The sequence below is a fragment of the Sprattus sprattus genome, assembly GCF_963457725.1.
Source record: "Sprattus sprattus genome assembly, chromosome: 14".
Taxonomy (NCBI): Eukaryota; Metazoa; Chordata; class Actinopteri; order Clupeiformes; family Clupeidae; genus Sprattus; species Sprattus sprattus.
In genome coordinates this window covers 2,623,328-2,639,593 of record NC_137912.1, presented here as the reverse complement: position 1 = coordinate 2,639,593, position 16,266 = coordinate 2,623,328, and the positions used below count along the sequence as shown (strand labels likewise).

At 42.1% G+C, this 16,266-nt stretch overlaps 2 protein-coding genes across 14 annotated transcripts in view; both read right to left on the bottom strand.

The window, feature by feature from the left end:
• Window positions 1-11,354: 11,354 nt before the first annotated feature.
• On the bottom strand, window positions 11,355-13,918 carry kcnj8 (potassium inwardly rectifying channel subfamily J member 8; the record flags this gene model as incomplete). Its single annotated transcript, XM_080851434.1, has 2 exons — window positions 11,355-12,258; window positions 13,569-13,918. 2 exons carry the CDS (start codon window positions 13,916-13,918, stop codon window positions 11,355-11,357), a joined length of 1,254 nt encoding a protein of 417 aa, XP_080707560.1.
• Window positions 13,919-15,030: 1,112 nt separating this feature from the next.
• abcc9 (ATP-binding cassette, sub-family C (CFTR/MRP), member 9) overlaps window positions 15,031-16,266 on the bottom strand; it is an 88,131-nt gene continuing 86,895 nt past the window's right edge. For all 13 annotated transcript variants that reach the window (XM_080851410.1, XM_080851419.1, XM_080851418.1 and 10 more), the window contains one exon: window positions 15,031-16,266. This exon is cut by the window's right edge and continues 1,527 nt beyond it. The gene's annotated coding sequence lies outside the window, so the exon portion shown is untranslated.

Sequence of the window (16,266 nt, the reverse complement as noted above, 5' to 3'; positions counted from 1 at the left end):
ATCTTCTCTGCCACTACTAAACAATTTATTGTAATTTTGTGTTTGGTGGATTATTTCTTTGTTGTAACAATGCTTCTTGGCAATAAATCTTATATTGTTGGAAAGCCTGTTTATTTACCTTTTACATGCCACATTTGTAAGGAACATACATTTGGATGAGCAAAAAAGCTGAGTGTGTGGGTTGCGCCCATGGAATTTATACCTACTACGCCTTCCAGAGACCATTCAACCACACAGGAACACAGATCCACTACGGCAGGACAACGTTCTCACTCATTAGTTACAGCACTGGTCTCCAAATTCTACCCTTACAGTGCAAAAAAACAGGATGACTGCAGTCAGCTTTTTATTGCACAAACGACTGACTGCAACACACACGTGTTATATATGGAGGCGACACAGGACACACACACACACACACACACACACGCAGGCCTGAGGTCGACGTGAATTTTCCCTCTGCTCTCTGCTTTTTTCCCATCCCGGGACGTCCATTCAAGCCCCACCTGTCGCTCCGATAACATGGTAGGCCAAGCTAAAAATCGTCAAATTTATTGAAGTTCTAATTCTAAGTCAATAACAAATAACATCAGTTCAAAAATAGAGAAAATAGAAATGCATTGGTGTCAATCCATACCTCAAATGGGCCGAGTTCCAAAAATAAAAAAGGGCCTACTATGCATTTGTGTTGTCAATGGTAGGCCAAGTTTAAAATGTCCCTTGTACGTCGCATTGGATAAATGCATCTGAATAAATTGTTGAATTGAATTGAATGTTTTTGTTTTTTCATTGTCCCACTGCATTTAATACGCCAAAGTCAATCAAAATGTTCGCACTATGGTTCCAGGTCATATTTTCATCCCCAATCTAGTGTTAATACAGTGCTGTATAATGGTGCGGCTCCTATAATGTATAATGGAGCAACACGTAGGCTACAGGGTGGGTGCGGAAGAGCGAGAGAGAACGTTTATGCAGCAGTGTGCAAGTACAAAAGCAAAGTGTGTTAAAGTTACCTGTTCGCGGCCGATTGAAGGTCAGAGGCTCAAGCGCAAGAGGCCCTTGCAAGCCCCTTGCGCGACTTTTCATGTCTTGCGTGCGTCTGCCGATTTTTCTAGACTTGCGCTTGCGCCTCTGACCATAAATCGGCCTTTTCAGAAGCATGCAAGCCCCTTTAAGTCTAAAGTGACTGTAGACAGTTAGGCGTTCAGATTGGTCCGAAGTGACTGTAGACAGTTAAGGTGTACAGATTGGTCCAAAGTGACTGTAGACAGTTAGGCATTCAGATTGGTCTAAAGTCTAGCGACTGCAGACAGTTAGGCATTCAGATTGGTGTAAAGTCTAGCGAATGTCAATGTCAATGTTTTTTTTCTTTAAATAATTTTACTTCAATGTAAAGGTAAGATTTTTGTGAATATTTCGAGTGAAAGACTGAGAGGTTAAACAGCAAAGACATATTTTTTTATAGCCTGTTTAGCTCATATTCACTAGGGGTGCCAATATTTGTGGAAGGCACTGTACAGTATAAGCGTCTAGCATCCAAGCAACTTCTGAATTGTGCTTGAGTTCTTGAGTCTTTATTCTTCAAAGGTCATGGTACATTCAACTGTTTTCAGGTTCACAGATCATTTAATGATAGGAGTCCTGACCCTATCAGCACTAAACATTACATGAATTTCCTCATGGCTGTTGATGTCTATCAATATCGCTTTTTTTTTAAAGATGACCACAGAGGGCAATAATAATCCGTATCAGACCGGCAGGCCAGCGAGAACGTCAATACACGGCTGGCATGACTACCCATTAACCAATCAGAATGCTCGTACATATACAGTAAGTGTCTAGCATCCAAGCAACTGGAATAAAGCACATTGATTAATGAAGCTTTTTTTAACATAGCTGAAATGTTTCAGCAAGTTCAATATAACCGGTCCTGGACATGAGAAATGTCTAACCGTTTTAACGTTTGGGACCTAAATCTCAAAATGTAGGAATAAAATACACATTTCAGGATGTCTTGTAGTGAGGGGCTATGGTTAGGAGAGTTTATTGGCACCTCGTGACTCCTACATTTAGTTGTAAATGTTCTTGAGTGGATCTACTTCCTAGCTACTAGGATAAAAGGACACTATATAATTGGCTTCATTATCATTGCAGCAGCTCCTATAAGCAAAGTTCCCTGCCAGTGCCATTATGCTTGTAGAAATGGGACTCAAACCTTTGAAGAACCTCAAAATGATGTACATGTAGCAATGCGTATCAAGTCTATACATCAGCAAATTTGAGGTAATACTTTTTGGCTCTGAATATGTCAGACAAGACCAACCCTCCAAAATCATCCCGTTATCAGATACAACATCCTGATGTCTTTGATCGTATTTCTTTCTTTGAACATTATGTCAGGGGATAGCGCGAACGCAGTCCCCAACTACCACAAATTATGCAGTCGAGATTTCAACATTTGTGAAATTCGCTCGGGTCAGCAACGGCCGGTTGTGCAATGGCCGAGCCTCGCCAAGGGTGAACCGCCTTCGTGATCACGGTGTCTCCCCTGCCAGGTAAGTATGAGTTGTACACGTTCCGCGAGAGTACTAGACTTACTGCCATACATTTCACCCAGACGGTGGAACTATGACTGTATTACTGCTCGAAGTGTTTAGTTGTACGTATATTCACAAGAACTTAATGGATGTTATCTGGACCATACATAAATCATATTGTGCTAGGAATAAGACGTTAAACACACTACAAGTTATAAGAGTGTACCATCAGCCATGACGCTATACACATTGCAACCATTTGATCATCTTAGCTAAAAAAAAAAGTAAATCGTCGAGAACAATACAAGTAAGGATACGTCTCTATTTGTACACCTAAAGGCACTACCAGAGAACTGACAATTGCGAGCGGCGATCGACACATCTAGTCCACTATAAATCCATTTAAACGTGTCATGAGGATCAGATGGCGGTCGACCTAGCATCATAGTCTATTGTTTACATCCAGCAACTGTCTATAATAATAGGCGAGCCCTGTGAAAGGCTGGGACGTTTCTAACGATCATATTTATGAAAAACGTTTAAATTGTTTAAATAGTGACTAAATAGACGTAGGTTTGAATTCTGAAATATGTTTAGGCATTTCCAAATAACTTCAACGGGAAAAGCCCCGTGTGTGATGTAGCTCTAAAACCTTCCGACGAACCCTCGCATCCAATTCCAAACGATGGTTCCTGCCTGCGACCAGGATGAAGTGCACACAACGGGTATATCTTCATTTGACAGTTTAGAATCGTTTCTTATGTTTACAGATTATATATATATACAACGTCTTGTATAACAAGATGCACCTCACGGCAGTGCAAGCCTGAGGAAATACTAGGTCGTGGTCTTCTATTTCCTGCATATTTTGGAGGCGCAAATTAAATTTCATCAGATATCAGCGGAAGGACAAACTGAAGTTTTGTCCAGTATACATTTGCGATTAAATCCGAAATTTCACCGATACAAAAATAAGTTAACGCCTCACCCATTAAGAAGTGGGTAGCCTACCGAATATGGTAACAAGTCAATCGTCTTCACCCAGTGGATGGATGCTGTAATTGCACTAGACAGAGCCAGAGCAGAGACATAGGGGCATACTGTACAAGTGCATCTAAAAGTAAAAGTAGAACATCGTGGACACGTGTGTCACAAGCCAGTGTACCACCAAGTGATTTGCTGAAGCTGTTCATTTATAGTAAAATGGTTAGATAATGTTTAAAGTATGCATACATACCACACTTTCTAAAGATCATTCAATCACACAAACACAATCATCTTGGCCAGAACAGGTTGCTCCTGAATTACACCTAGACAGTGCAACAACATTTATTTTTCACAAAGATAGGGACCCCACCATAAGGTAGGGTGTCAAAAAATTTGCTATAAACTCATAGTGGTCCTCTCCACGGAAATCTTTAGTAAAAGGCGAAAGATTTATGCGATCTGAAAAGAACCATGAGTGTTCTAATTTCTTTAGGACGATTTCAGATAGCCACCATCAGCGCTATAGGTCACGTTAAGGGTTACCACTAATAATAAATATACAAATGATCAACTTAACTTCAATAGATACCGGTAAGTCAATGTATTGAAACTATGGGGAGTTACAGCAGTGTGTAAATACCAAAAGTATTAAAACAATCCCTTAAGGCACAGAGCATGCTGGGAACCTGACGTGAACTGTTATGAAACATCTTCCCGGAGCAGCAGCAGCAGTGGCAGCTCATCTCTCCTTACACCGCCTACAGTACTTCAATTCAATTCAGTTTTATTAATATAGCGCCATAACAATACAATTGTCTCTAGGCGCTTAACAGAGCCCAGAGCCAATTGGATACTGCCTACCTACTACTCCTTCCAGAGACCATTCAACCACACAGATCACCTACGGCAGGACAACGTTCTCACTCATTAGTTACAGCACTGGTCTCCAAATTCTACCCTTACAGAGCGTATAATTCAAACCAGTGGTTCTCCATCTTATTCTGCCATTCCACACTTTGAACAATGGGGCCCATCCAAGCCCCACCTGTCGCTCCGATAACATGGTAGGCCACGCTTAAAATTGTCAAATGAATTGCAATAACGATAAGTTCTAAATCTTAATCAATATCAACTAACACAAGTTCCAAAAATAGAGAAAAAGGGCCTTCTATGCATTTGTGTTATATATGGAAGGCCAAGTTTAAATTGTCAAATGTATTGCAATAACGATAAGTTCTAAATCTTAATCAATATCAAATAACATCAGTTCAAAAATAGAGAAAATAAATGTGCAATGGTGTCAATCCATGCCTCAAATGGGCTGAGTTCCAAAAATAAAGAAGAAGGGTCTACTTTGCAATTGTGTCATCAATGGTAGGCCAAGTTAAACATCTCCCTTGTACGTGGCTCTCGATAAAAGCATCTGCGTAAGGACTTAATGTAGTGTAAAATTGTCAAACTAATACAAAATTTCTATTTTCTTTTAGGTTGATTTTTTGGTGGATCAGCTGTCTTTTTCCCACTGGTACTGAATCACCAACATCTGTATTTCGTGTCACAAATGTATCCATATCCATAGACGCCATTCTCTGTGTCAGAAGTCACTGTACCACCAAAATGATTTGCTGAAGCTGTTCATTTATAGTAAAATGGTTAGATAATGTATAAAGTACTACCTCACTATCTATAAGGTCATTCAATCACACAAGAACAATCACCCTCACCAGGACAGACTTCTCTGCCTTACTAGCTCTTCCTGATTACACCTAGACAGTGCCAACAGTACTTATTTTTCACAAGAGTAGGGACCCCACCATAAGGCAGGGCATCAAAAAATTGCTATAAACTCATAGTGGTCCTCTCCACGGAAATCTTTAGTAAAAGGCGAAAGATTTATGCGATCTGAAAAGAACCATGAGTGTTTCGATAACCTTTCGAACGATTTCACAAAGGCACCATCAGCGCTATAGTTCACGTTAAGGGTTACCACCATATATGTAATATGTCTATGGTTACCACTAATAATAATGCACATGATATTCAAGTCTTGATAAACTTCAATATATATGGTAGTAAATTGAACGGCGTTATGTTCAATCTGTTTATTACCATGTAATCCAATAATACAGTTTCATGAAGGTGGCTTATCGAACTGCCGGCATGCAGGTACACTTCCAACTGACATCCAGACCAACAACCCACGCCAGACTACTACTGCCACCTAGTGGCTTGACTGCTCAAACAGTAAATACACTTTACTACAATATACATAGGCCTATGTAATGAAACGTGTATTAAAACAATCCCTTAAGGCACAATGCATGCTGAGAATGTAACTTTCACCGATTTAGAAAATCTCCCCGGTGTAGCAGCAGCTCCTGTTCCTCTGGTACTGCCGGTTACAGTAATGCATGCTGCAACACTGGTCTACAACCTCGGCCTAAGAGCTTTTACTGAAACCATTATTTTTTCACAGTATTAGGAAGCCCCGCACAAGGCAGGGCATCAAAAAATTGCTATAAACTCATAGTGGTCCTCTCCACGGAAATCTTTAGTAAAAGGCGAAAGATTTATGCGATCTGAAAAGAACCATGAGTGTTTAATAAGTTAAGGAACGAGTTCAGAAAGCCTTCCTCGGCGCTATAGTTCACGTTAAGGGTTATAACGAATTATATTGCACGATTCATCAAAGCGTTGATTAACTTCAATACATTGATTGATTTACTCAAACTATGCAGGAGAAGTGTGCGAGTACAAATACAAAGTGCATTAAAACAATAATTTAAGGCGCATGGCATGCTGGGAATCAGACGCGGGCGGTTTTGAAAAAACTTCCCGATCCAGCAGCAGCACATTTCTACTGACATCGGCTCTGGGAATGTCTACCGTACAACCCACAATAGCTGCACTAAAAAGTGAACTATTTAAGCAAACTTGGCCATTTACAGAAAGCACAGGAGGAAAGTCGTGACTGTGAGAGAAAAAAGCCCCATTCTCGGGATTTTCGGAGTCAAAGAACGGATTGGCAGTCTAGCAGTTTCATCAGAAAGATAGTCATGCAGACGCCGTCTCGTCTTTTCCTACTTCTCAATATAACCATCTTTTGAGGATAATGTACTTTAAATACAACGCAAAGCATGATGGGTATTTATGCCACTGCTCTGTCTTGCATGCGTGGACAGTAGGCTAGTTCTTCAGTCCTCAGTGCACCAACAGAAATACTCGGAAAGACCATACATTCGAAGCGAAAGGATCAAAATGTCATGCCTTGAACTATGGGCATGTTCATAAAACTCTGGCAACACGTGGGCGTACCCTTAACAAGGAAGATAATATTCCAGTTTTGTCTGAAACACAGTGAACCACCCTTCAAGCATGCGCGCCTAGCCTGATTTAACGGCACTCTTAACGCCAACAAAATATACAAGTAAATTACATGTCTGTCCGTCACTCAATTACACAGGCAGCAACGTGACATTTAGAAAGAACTGTAACGACCTTGTTCATTCATTCATCTGGCTACGCAAGGAGAACAGATAGGATATTCGCAGAATAAAGCACACAATAATGATTTATTTTTCACATGAATAGGAAGCCCCGCCGAGGCAGGGCATCAAAAAATTAGTTAAAAGTCATAATGGTCCTCTCCACGGAAATCTTTAGTAAAAGGCGAAAGATTTATACGATCTGAAGAGAACCCAGACTGTACTGCCTACCTCACGCACGAGCTCAGCGACTAATGAATGGACTTACAATTCACGATGACGGCTACGATACATTTCACTTCACGCACATGGCTATTCTAGTTGATTAAGTGAACATCTACGATTACACTACTATTTCAGAAAAGAAAAACAACGGCACAGTGTCCAGATAACACGCTTTTAAATCAAATTGTGTGCATTTCTGCAATGCATTCTGGGAATAACCACTTCCTCAATCTATAGTTCATTCACGTTCCACATTAGCCTACTGACTATGACTTTACTTCTTGGTGAATAACCAGAGAGCTCCACATCTGTATGTTTAAAGATGCATTAAATAACTTAGTTTAAAAGACAACGCCATGCAAACTAAAATGCATGTATGCATTGCGCAGTCGTGCGGTTAGCCGGTACCCGGTAGGCTGCAATCACCCGCAAGATATATTCAACAAATGCTTGCAGTGCTCGACTCGGATGCGTAAATTGCAACCAATTAAACCACCTCCGCAAAGTGTTACATTTTGTAAGCCAAATAATAATAATCTTTGAATCAATTTGTTCAATATAGATATGCAATGTAGTAGCCTACGAACGTTTTGGAGTTATCCTGCTAAGGAGAAGCAGCCCAAAGATGTTATGAGTTGCATCAGGACTCGTCGTCCTATGAGTTTCTCTAAAATAGAGACACAATGCACAATAGCATTGCTAATAATTATAACTATCTATTTTTACTTCTCAGCCGTTTTGCGTGAATTAATCATTAACCTGTACCAGCAACTGTTTACGATGTCCTGCCAACGATAACCAAATGAAAGGCTTTCACCCTCAGCCCACCCCACTCCCTAACGAATAATGTAGGCTAACGTTCAGTTGATGTAGCCTAGGCATTCAGTCTCGAATGATTCATTACAAACATTAATTTGTACTTCTCAAGTAAGATACAGCCCGCCTTCCCGCAGGTTGCTGCAAGAGACTTCTACTTTTGGCGAACTGAGACTTTCTACTCTTGTTCTCGAGACTTGCTTGTCGCGCCCTGGTGGCTACAGATGGTAACTGCATGCATGATGTGCATGGGTTTACGTAATATGTGTAGTTCACAGTTTCTGTAATCAAAAACTAAATGAATATATGCTATATTATTGTTCTGATCCTTATTTACCTAAAATAGAGACACACACTACTAGCAAGGATCAACTCCTCTGTATTCGATACATTATCCTGTCAGAATGCAATGAATGCAAAGAGCATTTATTACATAATATAGTAAAGAAGCCTAGGGCCTATTAGTGTTTGACAACAAACAAATAATCAAATTAACATTACTTGTTACTTGAGACAGATCATATTTTCAGGACAAGTTGAGAAAGGTTAAGCTAAGTAACTTCCTAGCTAGCAAGCAAGGTGGAGTAGCACCACCACTGGTAACTGATAGCTAACTTTAGCAGATTAGCATAAACCCAAAATAAATTACCTTAACGTCCCACCGTGACATCTCTAAAATTCAATATATCAACTAAGAAAATAATATCTCAAAACTATAGCAGTTACCCTAATTTCACTTTACATAATACTGACATCTAATTCCAGTTTGCATACAATAACTAGCGGTAAAATGGCAACTCCACATAGCTAGTAAAAAACGCAGTATTTCATGAGACGGCAGATCTTTCAGAACAGCAAGCCACACCGTTCTGAGAATGTTACTTTGTAAAAGATACATTGTAATAGAATGTTCGGAGATCTTACCCGTTCTCTTTGCGCCATTTCATTTGGTTCTGGTTTGTTAATCCTGTTGAATTCAAGGTCCCGTTCAGGTGTTGAGGCTGTGTCTAACAGTTAACTCCAACAGAGCACGTGCAAGCTGGTTTGTGCAACCAGGCATTTTCCAGCATTTAGGAAAATTAATCTCTGCCAGATAAACGTGACCTCGAGTGTAGTTTGTTTTGCCGTGCAGATTTGGAAATTCATGAATATATACATTGCACTGCGAGATAGGCCTCTCTGACCTTAACAACTGAAAATCTAAATTTTTGAAATATAATTTAATTAAAACATTTTCTAAGCTTACACCAATCTGCAGCCCACCTAAGGTAGCTGCTACCTTACATTGCAATCCACATTCTACTCTCGATACTATTATAATGTGGCTATTTAAACAGTTCGACAGTAGCCTAAAAGACTTTACACTTTCAAAGTTATATTCAAATACTAATCATTCAGATGTAGGTAATTACAGGCTGTCATGATCTTTTATATAACACCTTTCCCCTCTCTGCATTCTACAAAAATGTCACTCGCACTGAATATAAAAAAAAAAAACTCTACAAGGTCAAACAAGGTCAAAGACAGACTCCATTTTCAAATTTAAATGGGGGGGACTTTTTTAAGGCCCTGTAACACTTGGTTCCGTTGCCCGGCAACACTGGGTTCTGAGGCTGTGTGTCACTGGGTTCTGAGGCTGTGTATCACTGGGTTCTAAGGCTGTGTGTCACTGGGTTCTAAGGCTGTGTGTCACTGGGTTCTGAGGCTGTGTATCACTGGGTTCTGAGGATGTGTATCACTGGGTTCTAAGGCTGTGTGTCACTGGGTTCTAAGGCTGTGTGTCACTGGGTTCTGAGGCTGTGTGTCACTGGGTTCTGAGGCTGTGTATCACTGGGTTCTAAGGCTGTGTGTCACTGGGTTCTGAGGCTGTGTGTCACTGGGTTCTAAGGCTGTGTATCACTGGGTTCTGAGGATGTGTGTCACTGGGTTCTGAGGATGTGTGTCACTGGGTTCTAAGGCCTTGTAGGTCTTCTGTTTTCAGTTTGGCTGATTTTGTGATTATCTCTTTATATACTTGTCTGAAAACAAGTGGGCATAACTGACACTCTGTTTGTGGTTGTGACATATATCGATGGAGTGTTCAAGTGAAGTTATGAGTTATATCTGCACCCGTGGGAGTGTTGAAGTGAAGATATGAGTTATATCGGCACCTGTGGAGTGTTTTAGTGAGGTTATGAGTTATATCGGCACCCATGGGAGTGTTTTAGGGAAGTTAGGAGTTATATTGGCAGATTTGGCACCTGTGGAGTGTTTTAGTGAAGTTATGGGGTCTTTCATGAACACCCTTGTGGTTGTCTTGCACCTTTCTCAGTCCCTGCCGACATTTCACTCAGTCTTGTTGATGGCACCCGTTAACTTCATCATCAAAGGAAGACAATCTCACCCAAAATCAACAAGCCAAGCCTCACCCATTCATTAGTTACACGCTTATCAAATGTGTGGGAGCTTCAAAGTGGTCTAAACCGACTTCTTAGGCGTAGCTCATAAGAAATGACAGAACTACAGTGTTGGATTTGTCTGCTTGTCTTTCGTCTTTCTCCTTTGGCGTACTCCTAAAATACAGATTCGGGGGGTGACAACAACAACACCAACAACAACAACATTTTCGTTTTCAATTATATATGAAGCATTATTGCAGGGTTTGGCATTTTAGGGTATATTTTTGTAGGTAACCAGTTTTGACTGAGCAAGATTTCAGCAAACATATCTTTAAAGGGCATCAGTTCACAAGCGAGCTATAGCTTTCATCAGTGACAACTGCGCTGTAGTTGCTGTTTATACATCTGTGAATTAGCTCTTTAATATTGATTACCACAAACCTGATCAGCATTTGGAGTAACCACTTATCACATATTTCTGTTTATTAAAGCCATTGTTATCCATGGAACAACCTACACTGACTAACAACGAAAGACTAAATAGCTTTGGACCCAAAGGAGAAACGAATGCGCAAGAGCTGTGTTGTCTCATTTAGTGCCATTTAATGCCAAAAACATAATTTTTACAGCAGTGAAAGAATATGGTGTGGTGTGTGTGTGTGTATGTGTTCTGTGTGTGTGTGTGTGTGTGTGTGTGTGTGTGTGTGTGTGTGTGTGTGTAGAATGTGTCCTTTGCATGGGTGAGTACTTAGGCAGGTGAAGGTTTGCTATGAGTTTCCTTTGATATATGAGGAAATGATGAATATATGTGTTACGAGTGGTTGCAGTGGTGGCAGCAATGATAAGAGTCCGAGGCGGGCAAGGGGCACCCTGAAAGTGTGCCAGCGGAGGTGTGCCCTCCAGAGCCAGGGCGGCAAGGCCTCCTGTCATGTGACCGCCACGCTCGTGCTCCCCTCCGGGGTGAAGAACTGCACCTTGGGCACGGCGAGCGAGGAGTTGTTCCGGCGCATGCCGGCGTTGCCCTTGCGCATGGAGTTGTTGCGGCGCATGGAGTTGCGCTTGCGCAGCGAGTTCTGGTGCGACAGCTCGCTCTTCTGCAGCGTCTGGATGAGGATGGACGGCTTCTCGTCGAGCTCGCGCGCGCTGCACCGCGGCGTGTTCACCTTCACCGTGTTGCCGAACTTGGAGTAGTCCACGGAGTACACGCCCTCCTCCTCCGCCACGATGGGCACGAAGCGGTGCCCCCACTGGATCTCCTCCGTCACGTAGGAGGTCCGCGCCTGCGTGGTGATGCCCGTGGTCTCCACCACGCCCTCCAGGATCACGATCACTTCCAGGTCGCTGCACTGCAGCTCCATGGCGGAGAGGTCGTACATGGGGCTGGTCTTGTCGATCACGTGGCAGATGACCAGCGGCGACAGCAGGAAGATGTTGTTGCCGGCCACGGCGCTCTCGGTGGGCACCTCGATCTGGTGGATGGGGATGACCTCGCCCTCGGGCGTGGTGGTCTTGCGCACCACCTGCAGCCGCACCACGGCGCCGATGATCATGCTCTTGCGCAGGTCGCCCACGCGGATCATGAAGCACAGGTGGTTGTTGCGCACGGCGATGACGGCGTGGCGACTGAAGATGAGGGTCTCGGCGCGGCGGTGCGACTGCGCCGTCTTCATGAAGATGCAGCCCAGCATCACGGCGTTGATGATCAGACTGGCGATGTTCTGCGTGATCAGGACGGCGATGGCGGCGGGGCACTGCTCCGTGATCATGCGCCCGCCGAAGCCGATGGTCACCTGGACCTCGATGGAGAAGAGGAACGCGGAGGTGAACGATCTACAGAGCGGAGAAGAGGAGGAGAGAGGAAAACAGAGAGAGAGAGAGAAGGAGAGGGTGAGAGAGAGAAGGAGAGAGAGAGAGAAGGAGGGAGAGAAGAGGAGAGAGAGAGAAGGAGGGAGAAAAGAGGAGAGAGAGAGAAGGAGAGGGTGAGAGGAGAGAGAGAGAGGAGAGGGTGAGAGAGAGAAGGAGAGGGAGAGAAGGAGAGAGTGAGAGAAGGAGAGGGTGAAAGAAGGAGAGAGAGAAGGAGAGGGAGAGAAGAAGAGGGTGAGAGGGAGAGAGAGAGGAGGAGCCGAAGAGGAGGGCGGAAACAAATAGGCCGGAAGTGAAAAAAACCATAAGAACAACATGATTAGGCACGTAATAGCATGTTTCAATATCTTACTTTAAACACACAAAGGATGCATTTAGGACACTGAAACTATGTGACGATATAGAAGCTATTTCTGTTTTTGTTAGAAGAAGCTATTGAGCATTGTTTCAAGCGAAATTCCTCTGAACCATTCAATATGCAAAATACACATTGGTCACAATCATTCAAAATGTGTTGATATGATTGTGACACCCCCCCCCCCCCCCCCCCCCAAAGAAAATTATTATAACACCCTTTTGTTACAGTGAACTTAGTCATCTATGGGTTAGTATCATGAAATTAGTTACTTTGATATCTTCAGATCTCAAAATAACTTCAAATACTTAATTTTACAGTTCCCTCTGCTGTCTAGGATGTGAAGTTAAATAAATGTATTTTTTTTTAGACTTATGTCATTTCTTATTTGGGGCTATACCATATACAGGATATTGATCTTATATTGGGCTATACCATAAACAGGATATTGATCTTATTTGGGGCTATACCATATACAGGATATTGATCTTATATATTGTGCTATACCATAAAAAGGATATTTATCTCATTTTGTGCTATACCATATACAGGATATTGATCTTATATTGGGCTATACCATATAAAGGATATTGATCTTATTTTGGGCCATACCACATACAGGATATTGATCTTATTTGGGGCTATACCATATACAGGATATTGATCTTATATTGGGCTATACCATATAAAGGATATTGATCTTATTTTGGGCTATACCATATACAGGATATTGATCTTATTTGGGGCTATACCATATACAGGATATTGATCTTATATTGGGCTATACCTTATACAGGATATTGATCTTATATTGGGCTATACCATATACAGGATATTGATCTTATTTGGGGCTATACCATATACAGGATATTGATCTTATATTGGGCTATACCATATAAAGGACATTGTAAGATGCACTTACTTGACTTGAGTGACACACTTATCGATGCCGGATCCGCGGTGCGGGTCCAGGTCTCCGTGGGCGAAGGCAACAAGCCACCAACCCATGCCAAAAAGTAACCAACTGCAAAGAAACGTCATCGTGAAAATTACCAGTGTGAAGCGCCACTTGAGGTCCACTAAAGTTGTGAAAACATCTTGAAGAAACCGGCCCTGTTCACGGATGTTCTTGTGCGCCAGGTTGCAAGAGCCATTTTTTGCGATGAAACGCGCTTTGTTAACGCGGTCTCGGAAGACAGGTTTTCGGGGAACGCGCGATGCAAGTGCCGGTATAGCGAAATCCTCGGGTATTATGCTTTTCCTTGCCAGCATCCTCGCAAAAAGTTATCACGCAGTCGTATGCCAAACGTCAGTCAAAAATAATACCGATAACGACACACAAAACAATAGGCTATAATGCGTTGAAAAACAGAGTAGCCTACTTTTAGTCCATCAGCCCGGAGTGAGGAAGCTCTCAGAGGATTCCAAGTTCTGCACGTAGGCTCTTCAGGTCTTCAGCGCATATTTCCACACAAGAAAACACAAAGTTAAATGAACAGTAAAAAAGAATAAGATACTCCCAATATGTTAGCATTTATGTCGCAATAGACCCGTGTAACCTATACATTTGTTGACTGCGGCACCTTCGAGAAAGTTTCTCAGTCTTGGAGTTTCCACTTATCCCGACGCATCCCTTAGTCCAATTGACGTACTGCAAATGGGCGGTAACACTGAATTAATGCCTCGAATGTAGAACAAAGATCGAGATTTTAAGATTAAATTATTCTCACTTTTTAAGTGGGGAATTCATGAAATTATTTGGCTCATTCGCATAAATAGGTTAAGTGGCAAGGCATCAAAAACACCACTAGGTCATATACGTTGCAGGTAAGAGTCAATCTTGACAGTTAATCGTTATTGATTAGATTTTTTTAAGAAAAACATTGTATTAATGTAACACATCCCCATATGCGAGCTAATACTCAACAGGTTAATTAGAAATTGTCGTTTAGGCTAACGCTCGTCGGCAATGCTAAACTGCACGCCAGGTGGCGCCATTCAGTCATTGATGATACGATACACACCAAGGAAAGCGCTGTCCCTCAAATGTTATAAACACCAATGTTTTATGTCATTACCAAGAACCGTCCAAGTATCTGGAAATTCCAAGGTTGTAATCTTTTATTCTTGAGACTGATGAGTAGAGCTTGAAAAAAAAAAAAAAAACCCTCAAATCATTTAAACTTCACTATAAGCTCAGTTAAACTGGTTAATTCAATGTTTGAATTTAACCAAACCATAATTGACAGTTTGGTAAATAACCAAATCAACCAGAATCCTCTTATGGGCATAAATGTTTTGGAATAAAATAGCAAAACAACATAAATGACACAGGAGCGTAATGCAAGAGTCAGTGTTAAGAAATGAACTACAGAGGCACGGGGTAAAACAGATCTGTTAAATGTTTAATCAAAAATGACAAAATAATTACATATGTACATTTAAGACAATAAGAGTACTATAAAAACAGACACTTGACTGCTGAGATCGTCAGAGCAAGGAGGCTGTTTACAGGAGAGAGAGAGTCATGCTGTGATTTGTGTGCAGGGCTTCTCAGGCATTCTGTATCCTGCCCAGGCCCCTGTCATCTCCAGACCCGTCAGCTGGTCCTGTGAAACTGCACAGACCTTTTCTTTTTCTTTGCCGACTGTATGGACTTTGCTGCCAGAGATGGAAAGCCCGCCTTTAAAGAGTCGTTATAGAAACACATCGGATAACCACACACGCTTCTTCAGAACACGAAAAATCTCAACTCACTCAGAATCAGGTTTTATTGGCTAAGTAAGTTCGTACAAACGAGGAATTTGTCTTGGTAAAGTGGCAAATTCCTTGTTTGTGCAAATGTACTTGGCCAATAAAACCTGATTCGTTTATGATAGGCCAACCAAAGCACACAGTCATACAAAGAAAAACAGTCCAACCAACCCTGCAGACGACAGCCCAACTGGAGGTCAACATTCCCGTCAACATTAAACCAGGGGTGGCACAACACCATATACACAGTCCATATGAGTCTGAACACTGTGCTAAAACATACTTGGATATATGATTTGCTTTAGATATGAGTTAGTTACACTAGAGAGAGGAGTGAAAAGCTATTCCACACTGCCTTGGAGAGAGAGAGAGAGAGAGAGAGAGAGAGAGAAAGAGAGATGGGGAAGACTTGAGGGGCCTAGGAGAGAGAGAAAGAGAGAGAGAGAGAGAGAGATGGGGAAGACTTGAGGGGCCTAGGAGAGAGAGAAAGAGAGAGAGAGAGAGAGATGGGGAAGACTTGAGGGGCCTAGGAGAGAGAGAGAGAGAGAGAGAGAGAGATGGGGAAGACTTGAGGGGCCTAGGAGAGAGAGAGAGAAAGAGAGAGAGAGAAAGAGAGAGAGAGAGAAAGAGAGAGAGAGAGAGATGGGGAAGACTTGAGGGGCCTAGGAGAGAGAGAGAGAGAGAGAGAGAGAGATGGGGAAGACTTGAGGGGCCTCGGAGAGAAAGAGAGAAAGAGAGAGAGAGAAAGAGAGAGAAAAAGAGAAAGAGAGAGAGATGGAGAAGACTCACAGAGGCGTCAAATAAACCACCTGAATGAGACGAGCAGCGAGTGCAGATGAGATTTAACATCACTGTGATAAATCTCA